The 14090-nt window shown below is 44.4% G+C and overlaps 2 protein-coding genes across 7 annotated transcripts; one reads left to right on the top strand and one right to left on the bottom strand.

Moving 5' to 3' along the window:
* Positions 1–45: 45 nt before the first annotated feature.
* Positions 46–6018, bottom strand: cinp (cyclin dependent kinase 2 interacting protein). Of its 4 annotated transcripts, XM_085257966.1 has the most exons (6): positions 5474–6018; positions 5233–5362; positions 4231–4393; positions 4025–4154; positions 3184–3313; positions 46–801 (listed from the first exon to the last, which is right to left on the bottom strand). In XM_085257966.1, exons 2-6 carry the CDS (start codon positions 5237–5239, stop codon positions 599–601), a joined length of 633 nt encoding a protein of 210 aa, XP_085114092.1. In that variant the 5' UTR covers positions 5240–5362; positions 5474–6018; the 3' UTR covers positions 46–598. The 4 variants fall into 4 exon arrangements, with proteins under 4 accessions (XP_085114092.1, XP_085114091.1, XP_085114093.1 ...); XM_085257965.1 differs by lacking the exon at positions 5474–6018 and having other exon boundaries at positions 5233–5466; XM_085257967.1 differs by lacking the exons at positions 5233–5362; positions 5474–6018 and adding an exon at positions 5008–5221.
* On the top strand, positions 5486–8778 carry LOC146551669 (uncharacterized). Of its 3 annotated transcripts, none has more exons than XR_014890026.1 (4): positions 5486–6402; positions 6577–7048; positions 7130–8301; positions 8395–8778. XR_014890026.1 is itself a non-coding variant. In XM_085257962.1 (4 exons), exons 1-4 carry the CDS (start codon positions 5754–5756, stop codon positions 7362–7364), a joined length of 1287 nt encoding a protein of 428 aa, XP_085114088.1. In that variant the 5' UTR covers positions 5491–5753; the 3' UTR covers positions 7365–8778. The 3 variants fall into 3 exon arrangements, 2 of the variants coding, with proteins under 2 accessions (XP_085114087.1, XP_085114088.1); XM_085257962.1 differs by having other exon boundaries at positions 5491–6402; positions 6577–6768; positions 6838–7048; positions 7130–8778; XM_085257961.1 differs by having other exon boundaries at positions 7130–8778.
* The last annotated feature ends 5312 nt before the right edge of the window (positions 8779–14090 follow it).

The raw sequence follows: 14090 nt of genomic DNA on the forward strand, positions 1-14090 counted from the left end.
GATGTCCACCTTGTGCTTCCACTGAAAATTTAAAACACACACAGCAGATTTGAAACAACTTTATTGTACACTTTTCATGTGTACAAAGACCTCCGTCTTTATTTCAGGCACATAAACACATCACATCCATAAAGGGCGGGCTGTGGGCTTCAGCACCCAGACGCCATCGCTATAGGTGGCTCATGCAGAGTCTGACCAGGTGTGTCGCTTCCGGTTTGAACAAACTTGCCATCAATCCGTGATGTAACAAGAAAAAACAAAAACGCTTCAAACATAACATCGCCACGGCAACCAAACCCTTGAGCGGGTAAGTTCTTTGTGGAGATGTTTAATATTAATGATGTCATCAGAATTAAGCCACACAAGTACAGGTGAGGCGACAGGTGAGCTCCGCTGTGCTGATGACAGGTCACGTGTTGATCAGTTTATTGCCTGTGATCTCAAACAAAAAAGGGGCTGAGTGAGTCTCCTTCATCGAGGTGGAGCCAGGGTCACACCTGCATCAGGTTTAATGGATGATCAATAGAGTCACTCATCAGTCTGGCGTTCCTCTGTTGCGACTCTTTCATGTGCTTCATCTCCAACAGGGCTGATGGTCTCACAGTGGGCGGTGCCCAGTCTCCAGCAGCAACGCCTCCAGCCTGAGTCTGCTCTGCGTGGGAATGAACGGCTGATGGAGCCAGCAGGACAGAAAGACCATACAGAGGTCAGAGGTCACCGTGTGAGCCACTTCCTGTAGGATTGTCTGCTTTAAGAGGAGCTCCTGACGGAACGAGTCGAGCAGCACCTGAGAGATTTCACCTGAAACACAAATTAAACAATCACCCAAAGGGATCACAGCATGCAGCTCCACGACAGGACAGGTAGTGTGCTGCCTCACTCAGGGGCACGTTACAGGAAGCAGGTTCAGTTACAACTGAGTCTTTTAACCTCGAGATGAGGGAGAAAGAGAGTTAACGTCGACTATGAGACAGTAACCATGGTAACACTGAACCTAACTGTATGCTGGCAGGTATTTTTTGCCTGACTCCTCCCCTCCTGCTGCACCTGAATCAGCTGACTGACCTCAGATTCATGAAGTTGGAGCTCGGGGGAGACAGTCTGCAGAAGTCTTTACAAACGCTGAAGTCTCACATTTATGTTAGTTTGTTATTTTTGTGTTTAGCACGAAGCTCTGACAGTCAATCAGTAATCAATGTATCAGGACAGAGACAGTGATGACATCACAGATCTATCATCTCCGTGACTCTGTGGACAGTGACGCTGTCAGTTTCCTACATTGCAAACGTTTACTGTGTTACACTCTAATCACCGATCGATCATTTATCATAGTCACCGCTGGAGAATATCTGAGTGAAGATGAGCTCAGATGACTTTTAGACTCTTAAACTGAGACCGTGACGTTTCAAGGCTGCCGCAGACAGTCTGATTGTAATCGGCAAAGTTATTATCGTTAACGAAATAACGAAAACTAGAAGTGAAAAAACATTTTTGTTAACGGAAATAATCTTAGTTAGTTTTCCTTTTTTTGTTTTTAACTGAATTTATAGCAAAAATGTGTTTAGTTTTCATTGATGTGTGCGTGTCATACAATAGTCAAGGGTGAAAATGAAGTTTAGTTTCCAGGTTTTTTTTCTTGCCGTGTCTCATTATGCCAGCAGGTGGCAGTACGTTAGTCGAGTCGTCTGTGCTGCTCCGTCCACGCGCAGAATCATGTCAGGAAAAATCGGGAGAAAGCGCCAGAGTCCAATTTGGGATTACTTTGTGTATGACTGTGTTTTGGATAAAGCAAGTGTCTTGTAGTGGAAAGAGACAAATTATGAGGGACATTTCTAAAGGGAAAAAATCCCACAAACCTTAAAGTGCACTTGAAAAGCTCACACAAGAAGACTAACCTAGCTTACCTTGAGAAGGTAAGGGAGCACACTCAACCCTCATCCCCAGAAAACAGAAGCTAACCCCAGGCAAGGCAGCGTGATGCATCCCGAGACAACAGGACGGGGATATCTACATAACTGTGTGAGTCAATTGCCTTCAAAAAGTTTATCAATTCACTTGAACCAAAATTACGAACACCCGGTGCTGCAAGAGTTAATAGTCTCATTGGGGCCAAGATATACATTTTATAGTTGCCTGGTATCAATGGTTGTTCATCTGCCTTTATTTATTTATTTTTTATTTATTTATTTATTTAAAGAACCCATAGGTGGGAATGTGAGTTGTCTGTCTCTGCGTGTTAGCCCTGCGACAGACAGGCGACCTGTGCAGGGTGCAGGGTATGGTAGCTGGAATAGCAACATACCCAAGGATAAGCAGAAGAGAATGACTGATATGATGAAACTGGGATTTTGTTACACTTAATTATTGCAAACAACTAAAACTATAACTGAAACTAATCAAAACTAAACTGAAACTAAGGATTTTCAAAAAAATAAAAACTAAACTAAACTAGCAAACAATTGGTAAAAACTAATTAAAACTGATATAAAATTGAAAATCTGAAGTCAACACTAAATCAAAATAAAAACTAATGAAAATTGCAAAACTATTAAAGCCCTGGTAATCGGATTACATTTCAGTCCCTGAATGTCATCTAACCACATTTTAAAGGTTCCGAGTCTGAGCCTCGACATGTTTGGATCTGCTTCAAGGAATCGCAGGCTCCGGAACAGATCCAAAATGGATTCGGATCACAGATTCAGACCGAATCCGGTTCCAGCTCATCCCGCGTGGCTCTATTTGGATCGTTTACAGCTTCTGCATCTCTGACTTCAACCTTCTCTGCTCAGCGTGCGGGCAGCTGAGTGAAAGCTGAGCCACATTTGTCTTTTATCGTTGGAAACTTTGGTGTTTTACTCAATGACTGTCAGACAGCCATCGTTGATCATGAAGTTGATATGAGATCAGATTATAATTGTTGACACAATTTAAGCATTTTTATCCTATAATGGCAGAATTAATGGAATTTGTTAGTGTTAGCAGAAACCGCAGCAGAAACAATTGAATAAAATCTGAGTAGAGGGCGGATCTGGCTGGAGGCTGTTGCTATGGGCAACTAATCTCACAGCTCCATCAGTAAACTGTGGCTGAATCATCGGATTTAAAGTGAAACGTAAAATTAAGATTAAGCTTCATCTGACCAGTCCTAGCTGCTACACGGTTTCCATCAGCCACGCTGCTCACCAAACTCGCTGGTGCTCCAGCTGTGAAACAGAGGAGTTTTTCTTCCTTCGGCTCCAAACTGAAACGCCTCCAGATCCTCTACTCCACGCTGTGATGTCATCAGACGAGCCATCTTCGTCACCACAGCAGCCTGACAGGAAACAAGAAATGATGTCACACAGTGTTAGAGGTCTTGACGCATGCTCGATGAGCCAGGTAAGCGAATCCCAAAAAGTTGATTCTGTCACTTGGAAGAGTGACGAAATGTTTCTCCCACTGAAAACGCCGCGTCCTCATGAACAGAATCAAACCTGATCAGCCTATCAGAGCAGAGCTCCTTCATCGGTCACATGATACGTGTAAAATGCTTGTCATATGAGCATGCTCAGAGGCTCCAGCAGAACACTGATAGCCTCCTTCCTGATTCCTGTTATTGATTATTATCTTGCTTGATTAGCTCTATCTGGGAGTTCAGGTTTAACTGATCCAGCTCACTCAGAGAAAGATGGGAAAAGGTGAACCTGATGATGGCATCACTTTAAATCAACAAACTGAGATTCAGTTTAACTTCGTAAAGCAGTTGTGCGCATCAGCCCAAGGAGGAGGAGCCTTAATCTGTGTCACATGCTCAGTCAAGATCAATACTGATCAGCTTTTGTTCAGTGGTCAATAAAAGACTCACACAGACTTTCTTTTGAAAGGTCTGTGTGAGCTTTTACTCTCCGCACTCAGATTGTTGATCACTGATGGAGCTGCTCTGTGTGTGTGTGTGTGTGTGTGTGTGATTATTGATTGGATTCTGAACCAGTGTTTTGTTTTTGTCTCTGAAACTAAGTGTAAATAAAGTTTTTTGAAGCTTCACCATTTTGTCAACGATTTCCTGCAGTTTGAGACATTTGTCCTGCAGCTCGGAGGCTCCGCCCACGTGCTGTGATGAGGAAGAGGGTGGAGGCGATGAAGAGTTGTTGAGCAGCAGCTGATCGCTCTGAGCACTGAAAACAGATTTCAGATCGATCAATCACATGATCGATCAACACCTGGCATTCCTGAAATCATCAGTAAACTGACCGCCTCATGTTGATGATGCTCTCCACCGCCATGAAGCCATCCTCATTCAACCTGTCCCACCGCAGCATCATGTTGTGCCAGTCGGCAGCGTTGTCTTTGATCTTTCTCGCACTTCCTGTGATCGCAGCAGACTTCCTGTTTGCTGACGTCACTGAGATGTCACCTGAAAACAGAGTCACGTGATTTTGTTGTTGATGGTTTTAGTGACAGAGCGTGCAGGCGACACAAGACAATCCATAAAACCTGCGTAAACCTCGGTTCTCAACGTGCAGCTCGCCGCCTCACAGCGGCCTCTGTCACTTCCTGTGATCTCACAGCTCAGAACGTGACAACATTTCTAAACTTTTTGTAAAAAAAAAAAGTCATTTAAAAAAACAAACAAAAAAAAAACATACAAATGTCAAAAATTTTAATAAAATGAAGTAAAGCAAATTAAAAACAAACAAATATGAGCGGCTCCTCGTCACTGACCAATCAAAGACATGATGCTACTTTAACATGTGCAGCCTTCAGGAAGTCACCTCATTGCATCATTCAGCTGTCAAAGGTCAACCGTAACTAACCCTAACCCACCATGAAGCCAGTCCAACATATCCAGGATTTCTTGCCTTGTCTGGCTTCACTGACCTCATCCACTGCAGCCAGAGGTCACTTCATCCAGCTAACTCAGGGTTTACCTGACTTTAGCCGGGTCAGGGGGTATTTCACCATGGTAACGCTGCCGGTCTGAAGCGATAATGATTCCTGCTGGTCAATAATCGATATCAAGCTGCCCACCTTTATGGTCCACGTGACTCCAGGCAAAGGTGAAATCCTACAGGGACCTCAGGTGTATACATATGACGTCACTCTTTGTTGTCGTTTTGGTCTCTAAGCTCTGACCCTGAGCGCGTGATCGCTGATTAATAACGGAAAGGCTTCCGCCAGTCAGCTGATACCTTTTGCTGCGCGTGCCATCGATCAGCTGGTTAGTCACGTGTGGATCGATTATCAATCACCCACCTTCCATCTGATCGATCAGCTCCGACCAGCTCCACCCGCTCAGCTTCTTCTTCGGCGGTTTTTCTTCCAGTCGTCTTCTTTGACCGCGGGTGTCTGGTTTCCGGTCTCGGCACTCCTCAGGTAAACTCACCTGTGCGCGAGAAGCAATGTTCTGACTTTAAACTGATTTTCTGCTCTTACACGTGACTGACGATGCAGCCTTTTCAATTCTCTGACATGCGCAATAACGTCTGAAACTTACTGGCCGTGACGTCAGCACTGGGACCGGATGTTGTAAGTAAGTGTCACTGCGCCTGCGCTAACACTGGGACTGCCGTACTTTTACTGACTCTCTTTTTCTGTGGAGATCTTTTAAAATCTGGCGATAATCAATAATATCACGCAGGCGCAGGCAGAGTAAGAAGAACTGTTAGAGCTGACCATAGACACGATCTCAGCTAATCAAAAAGGCGGTGTTGCGGCTGTGATGACGTTAGGGCCGCTGCTCAGGTAGCTCCGTGATCGATTATCGGAGGTGAGAGATGGCGCTGCAGCTTCCGGCCGAGTTGTGGCTGAAGGTGTTCAGCTTTCTGTCCTGGAGGGACAAACTGAGCATGCGCTGCACCTGCTCATACTTCAGACACCTGCTGGATAAGTCCCGCCCCTTGTGGAGGGGCTTCAGCGTGGTGCTGCAGAACCTCTCGCGCTATAACCGCTCGTTCTGGCGTAGCCTGGCTCAGAGGCACGTGGGCAACGTGCTGCTGCGCTCAGGTAAGAGGAAGCACCTGAAGCAGCTGCACGCCTGGCTACCGTCGCTCTGCGGCCTGCGACTGGACGACTGGAGAGAAGGGGGCGTGGATGATCTCAGACTGTTCCGCCAGCTTCAGCGACTGTCCGTCACTTCCTGTTCCATTCCGCTGAGGAACCTGGACTTCCTGTTTCCTCTGAGTCAGCAGCTGACGCAGCTCAGCCTCTGTAACGTGCAGCTCACCTGTTCTGCCTCTCACCTGTTGGCCACCGTTGGTCAGTTGACGTGTCTGACCTCGCTACTGCTGCACCACGACGGCAGCCTAAGGGTCCCGTCCCTCAGCGGTGTCCTCGCTCACCTGAGCGAGCTCACACACCTGTCCTGGACCATGATCACCTACAGGACACTTCCACACGACTTCTTCAGCCCCGCCCACCACACAGGTTGGCACACCTGGATCAGTCGCTCGCTGAGATATGTAATAGTTAGATTATTGATCTTGATGGTTAGGCACTGGTGTGTTCTGCCTTCCTGCTGACCTGCCTCACCTCTGAGATGGAACAGAGACAGGCGAGATCAGACGTCACATGGCTCAGGTGTGTTTTATCGTCCTGCAGGTGACGCCGCATTGCAGCTGCTGGACTTGCAGCTGCTGAATTATGACGCCGTGGTGACACAGGAAACGCTGCAGCCTTTGTCCCGCCTCCGTAGCCTGTCAGTGTTCCACCTGTACTCCGTACCTGGACCCACCTGTCACCTGCAGACGTGGCTGACGTCACTGCCACACCTAACCAACCTCAGCATTCACGGTGAGTGTCTGTTTCCCCCCTTCGTATTTGTCTATCTGAGCATCTCTCTTATGTCTGCATATTCAATAGGAGGCCACCCCCTGGCATCGTACGCTGACTTCCTGCCCACCTCGCTGCTCAGCCTGACGCTGTGTGTGGACCTGCAGCCCAACGACCTGCGGGTGGTCTCCGCCCGGGCACCGCAGCTTGAGCATCTTCACCTGGAGCCCTGGAGCTCGTCGTCCGACCTCATCAGACTCCTCCCACAGCTGTTCCCTCATCTGAAAACGCTGCGGATAAGGTGAGCCCGACACGTCACACGCAGTGTCTCTGTTGTAAGTGTCATGATGATTTCCATGGTAACCTGCCGTCGCTGTTTCAGGCACCAGCACGTGTCTGACGATGACTTCCTGCAGCTGCAGCGACTGCGGCGCCTAGACACTCTGGAGGTTCTGGACTCGTACTACAGACCTGACCCGAGCGACCCAAGCCGGGTCATCTTTGAGCCGAGTCCTCGTTTGCTGCGGCTGACCTCTGACCTGCAGAGACTGACCAATCACAGAGTCAGAGTCATCACCAGCTCACATGGAGACCTGCTCAGCTGCCACTGTGTCTGACCAGTCCATGGCTGTGTCCCAATTCAGGGTCTGCACGCTTGAAGTACGCACACTACGCGTACTACGTACGGTGCGTACTATAAGTACGAGAAGTGCGGAAGTGAGAGGCTTGTGAAATGGGATGGTCTAGCCTTCGTCGCGCTGTTCAGGTTGCCTAGCAACCATGAAACTAACCGTGAGAAACGGTACATACAGCTTTGTGTGACAGAAATGAAGGAGAAAAAATGTTTTGTTGGTCATTCATTTTTGTCATGACATCACTTTAGTTGAGTATCTGAGGCTGAGACCACGGGACTGTAAAACATGATTGTTGGGCTTCATTTCTGTGCTGAACAGTCATTTAAGATTAGTTAGTAAATAACAATTAGTTAATGTTGTTCATGAGACTAAAGTCAACTCACTGTGGTAATGTAAATATAATATGGCCAATATTATAGTATTGTCAGATTATTATGATATATATATATATATATATATATATATATATATATATGGCTTTACAACCAAGTTAACGCTGAAAGTACAGACATCACTAATGTCACTTTGCCGACATGTGGCCAACAGCAATGTTTTAATGTTCTTCATTATTAAACATTCGCACATAAATTCTTGACATCATATTCAGTACTTACTTTTGACAGTTCACTCTTCGGCCGCTCCCTTCTGCCATATTTCGCGGCAAAATTATCCACACCCACCGCCGCACTATGAATTGTGGGATATATGGGACCACGAAGCATGCACCGGGCCACGCTTGATATTTGGGGAAATCGACGGCGCATTTGGAGTATGCATTTGAAGTACACTTCCAATTGGGACAGCCGTCGCGTGGCGGTGACGTAATCACACTTAAAATGCGTACTTCAAGCGTGCAGACCCTGAATTGGGACACAGCCAGTGAGAGTCTGCCCACCGCGATCAAGATGTAAAACAAAAGGTGGGCCATCGCATCACCTTCAGCTTACTATCCAATTGGCTTTCAGGATCAGCCACCTGGGCCCAACAGAACCATTCATTTATTCTTTCACAGATACGATACGAAAGAAAGGACGAGATCATCGACATCATCATCACAGGGGGAGGGGACACGGCCGGTTCAAAGCTTCTGTGTAGTCATGGTTACACTCAATGATATGGTGAGGGTCCGGCCGCAGCTGCCGTTATCACTGCTGCATTCTGGGTAACGCTTTGGTAATCAATCACTTTATTGAACCTTTGATTTCAGACACTGAATGTGTTTCGGGACTTTGAATCGGTTGATAAATAAAAAGTTGTTTGTTTGTTTTTTATTTGATTTATTGCAGGGTTTGAACTTTAACCTTTTTCTGAGGTCACATGTCATATTTGAATCTTTTGAATAATGACACGCGTTTTCTTCAAATGTCAAAATAAAACTTCTTCCTGTTTTGATTTATTTTGTCTGGATTTTTTTTCTGCTTCAAAATCCAAACAAATATTTGAAACAAAAAAAACAAAACAAGACTGAAAAACATTAAAAACCAATAATTAACTACTTACAGATTTACTAATCAGACTTATTGATCTTCTGTCTATTAACCTAACCGGAGAGTTAGGGTCGATTCTTTGTTCAACTGGCTTGGCTGTAGCTCAGGTGGCAGAGCAGGTCAGCCACTAATCAGAAGGTTGGTGGTTCGATCCCAGGCTGCCTCCTGGCTGCATGCCAAATATCCTTGGGCAAGATACTAACCCCATGTTTGCCTACTGGTGGTGGTCAGAGGGCCCGGTGGCGCCAGTGTCCGGCAGCCTTGCCTCTGTCAGTGCACCCCAGGGTGCCTGTGGCTACAACCATCACCAGTGTGTGAATAACTGAATGTAGTGTAAAGTGCTTTGGGGTCCTTAGAGACTTGAGTAAAGCTATACAAATGCAGGCCATTTACCATTCAACTACAAGCAAGCAATTTATTTATATAGCACTTTCAGATCAGCCCCAAGCTGAACACAAAGTGCTGTACACTTGACATGCCAGAAATGAAATGATACATTAAACATGTTAAAAAATAAGAAATAACAAAATAAGCTAATTATTAAAATGATATTTAAAATAATAAAATTAGCACAAATAGCAAAAACAATAATAAAATAGTATAAAAATGATGATGAGAATTACATTTAAAACAATAAAATCAGGGTCAGACTGTGTCATGAGCCAAAGAGTAAAAATGGGTTTTAAGACGTGTTGTAAAAGTGGACAGTGAAGGGGTCTCTCTAATGTGCTGGGGCAGAGAAGGCCCCGCCCCCTCTGAGCTTCCTCTTGGACCTGGGTACCTCCAGGAGCAGACCTGGGGGGTGGGTAAGGACAAAGAAGCTCAGAGAGGTAAGTTGGGGCAAGACCATTTAAACATTTAAAAACAAACATGAGAATTTTAAAATGAACTCTAAGATATACAGGCAGCCAATGGAGTGAAGCCAAAACAGGAGAAATCTGCTCTCTCTTTCTAGTCCCTGTCAGGACTCTTGCTGCAGCATTTTGGATTAACTGAAGGCTTTTCAGGGAGTTTTTAGGACCTGATAATAATGAATTACAGTCGTCCAGCCTGGAAATAATAAATGCATGAACTAGTTTTTCAGCGTCACTCTGAGACAGGATATTTCTAACTTTAGAGATGTTGCGCAAATGGAAGAAAGCAGTCTTACATATTTGTTTAATATGTGCGTTGAAGGACATGTTCTGGTCAAAAATGACTCCAAGGTTCCTCACAGCATTACTGGAGGCCAAGGTAATGCCATCCAGAGTAAGAATCTGCTTAGATACTATATTTCTAAGATTTTCAGGGCCGAGTACAATAACCTCAGTTTGATCTGAATTAAGAAGCAGAAAGTTAGCGGCCATCCAGGTCTTTATGTCTTTAAGACATTCCTGCAGTTTAACTAATTGGTGTGTGTTATCTGGCTTCATGGACAGATAGAGCTGGGTGTCATCAGCATAGCAGTGTAAATGTATGCTATGTCTTCTAATGATGCTGCCTAAGGGAAGCATGTATAATGTAAACAGAATTGGTCCTAGCACTGAACCCTGTGGAACTCCATAATTAACTTTAGTGTGCATTTACATGAACAAATTGGAGTCTATTAGATAGATATGATTCAAACCACTGCAGTGCAGTACCTGAGCACCCACAGCGTGCTCTAATAGGATATTATGGGCGACAGTAGGGCCGGGTATCGTCAGTGATTTCTAGAATCGATTCAATCCACAATTCGATTCGGGGAAATTTTGCCTCAGACAGAAATATTACAATTCAGCTCATGCATCAGTACATTTCCATATTTTTATATCTATAAAAAGAACGCTGACAATTGTGAGACTTTATCACAGAAAAACATCTAGGTGATTTTCCTGGCCTGGGATTTTATAAAAATATTCTGCAGTAGATCAAAAACAAAAGAAAACCATGAATCAGCATCTGAACCAAGGGCATAGATTTGGCATGGACGGAAGGGACGTGTCCCCACCAGCGATCCAGCGATTACTGAATTGTCCCCACCAATAATTTGATCTCTTCGAGTAAAGAAAAACAACCCGATAGAAAGAAAAAACGATCTGTCAGCGTCTCATTCACCCAGCGGTGCAGAAAGAGTTAAATTACTTCTCTACTGGAGTCCTACGTCATGTGACAAATATGGCCAATGTGATTGGCTGAGCCTTTCAGGGAGCTCTGTTTAGTTTTAGCAGCGGCAAACCTGCGCTGCGAGGAGGACGGCGGCAAAAAGGAAGAATCTGGATATAAGAAAGTGTTTTTCAAAGAAACCTGTAAGTCACTTAAAGCAAAGCTCACTCATAAAATGTGTCCGTCATAATAACGTTACAGGCTATGCTAGGTTTTGGCGCACATCAGTCTAAAATTGTATGTAACCATGAATAACGTGTTTTATAAACTAACTGCACAACATGCAGCACTATTAGTTCTCTCAGTCTCAGAGCAGCATTTCTAATTTTGATTGAAACTGTCAGAAAACAGCAGCCTCGAGCAGCCAGGATATAAGTTTACAGAGGCTGTTAAATAATTTCATCCTAATGGCACTGACATATTCATAGGAATAGTCACGATTTTGCAAATATTCCACCTTGTAGTGCAGTTTGCACAAATTGTTGTAAAAATGCACTCACCCTACAAACATTACTGATGAGTCAAGATCTGCACAAAGTGACAGAAACACTGAAGCAGCTCCACATTTTCTTCTTATTGTCATCTATGTCCTATTTGTCAGGTGACAGAAGAACCAACACAAAGCTCAGAGAGTAATGGTGACACAAGATCACAGGTGAAATTGGATGATGACTTGTTGGTTCATGACTGTATTTGAAGCACATGTCTGACTGCATGTATGTGGAGTGTCTCACTGTTGTTTATCAGGTGACAGAGGCAGCTCTGCCATGTTGTAGCTCAGAGGTGAAGAGGCGAGGTCACAGGTGACTGGCTGATGATTTGGTGCTATAGATTAACTAGTATTTATTATCATGACAATTGTCAGGCTGCTTTTAGTCATCCCAGTATCCTCAGTTGAGGCTGAAAGAAGCTTCAGTGCTCTCAGAAAACATGGCTAAAGTCAACAATGACTCAAATGAGATTAAACAATGCTGCTGTATGTCCACCAGGAGAGACTGGACAGTATAGATGTAAAACCAATATGCCAGCAATTTATCTCTGTTAACGAGAGGAGAAGGCATATGTTTGGCTGCTTCACATAGTGGACATTGAGTTGTTGTGTGGGACACCAGTAGCATTAATGTCTGTTGCTGTAACAGTAGCTCATGCTTAGAATAGAAAATCCCAGCTCACTGATCTGATCGGGGCAATAATGTGGCTAAAATGTTGCATAATGTTGCTGAGAGATCTTTTACTTTGTGGCAATCTTAGATGGACATAAACCACCAGGTCATTCAGTGTTCCCTTAGTGCTAATGTATCAGAGATGTTGGTGTAATGTAACTGAAGTAATGTTGTTAAGTCCTTGAACTCATATTCGTTTATTGTCATGACTGTATTTCAGGGCTGGACTGGCCATCGGGCATACCGGGCATTTGCCCGGTGGGCCGCTAGTGATTTTTCGTTTTTATGGGCCAATGGGGTTTTCTTCCTTTTCTTTTTTTTTTTAACGGTATAAATGAACAGTGGTGGATTGGCCAGTTGGTCATGATCAACTCTGGGCTGGACCAATTACAGCCGAGGAGGTCAAACTTTAAAGTCAATGTGAAAAGGAACGCGATTTGTCCCATACTACTTCAGCTAGAAAGTTGCTAATTCAATCATGAAACTGATCAATGATCAGCTGATCGGCTTTTTTCTCTGCATCAGAAAGAGGAAACCAGCGGAGGTCGCATTAAACAATAGCAGCACGTTTAAGCTTGATCAGCTGTTGTTAGCATTTATTTAATATTAATTTCTAGTATCAGCTGATGTTTGCTGGAGCCACAGCTGTAAAGCTGCTGGTCATGATGTCAGTTTGGATATGTGGTGAGAGGGAAACATGAAGATGAAACCAGGAGATGTCCTTACTGAATCATCAGAGCTGAACAGGTGATGGAGAAACAGGTTTACCTTTTAGGTGACATGAATGAGTTGAAGTTATCAACTGTTTCTGAGAGACAAATAACACCAGGATCCTTTTCTATGTAGCTGACAGCTGGTAACTGTGCAGGGGCGGGTCTAGCAAAGTGTTGCCAGGGGGCTGCCACAAATGATTATTTTGGTAGTCGACTAGTCACCGATTATTTTTGCAATTAGTTGACTAATAAGATCATCATCCGTTGAACGTAAAACGTGCAGCTTATTGCACCAGCAGCATCTGCTCTTATATAGCTATCATTAGCTTACAGCTTTAAGTGTTTAAGGTCTGTGCTAACTAAAAATAAAGACAAGATGATAGTTTATTAAATTTTAATGACATTTGCAGATTGTTTCATTGGAGTTTAATAAACTCAGCCGTCTGCTCCTTGGTATCTAAAATATAACAGGACACCGGAGTAAACTCTCGACCGTCTCACACTTCTGATAATCAGTTGTCCGCTTGACATTTATTCAGCTGTGTAAAAACTATAACTTTAATCTCAGCCAAACCGATTTACTCAGGAACAAATAAAACAGTGAAAAAAGCCAAACAATAACATTTTTAAGTTATCTAAGTGACTTATATATCATGTTTAACCTGAGTAGCGAAAGACAGCGGTGGGTTTGAAGCCGGGAGTCCGGTGTTCTCACGGCTCTAGTGAGCCTAGCCCCCGGCTAGCTATCGAGCTAGTGGGTAACAGACGTCTCCGAAAATGTCGGAGAGCTTTTGAAAATATGTGGTATCTTGATAAACTGAGCAGATATTTGAGGTTTACACATTTTCCCTGAAAATATGTTAAACGTTTATTTTGTGACCCAGAAAGAATAATAAGAGTAATATTAAAACCAACTAGCTGCCGCCATTGTTGGAAACTGAGCAGGGCCGCGCTATGAATTCTGGGACACAGCTGCTTCTTCTTCGGGGTTTAATGGCAGCTGGCATCCTTGTACATGCAGTGCTGCCATCTTCTGTTTCAGTCCGTTATTACACTCTTAAATCCTACTACTTATTCCTGCGTCTTTTGGGATCTAGCTTCAAACGACGCGTCGACTATTAAATTAGTCGTCGACGATTTTGATAGTCGACGTAATCGTGACTAGTCGACTAATCGTGGCAGCCCTAGTTGCCAGGGGGGCAGGTAGGGCATTAACAGGGA

Source organism: Mchenga conophoros, linkage group LG19, assembly GCF_057382185.1.
Source record: "Mchenga conophoros isolate Kocher_MC1m ecotype Shallow Benthic linkage group LG19, M_conophoros_male_GT1.1, whole genome shotgun sequence".
In the NCBI taxonomy this organism is placed as follows: domain Eukaryota; kingdom Metazoa; phylum Chordata; class Actinopteri; order Cichliformes; family Cichlidae; genus Mchenga; species Mchenga conophoros.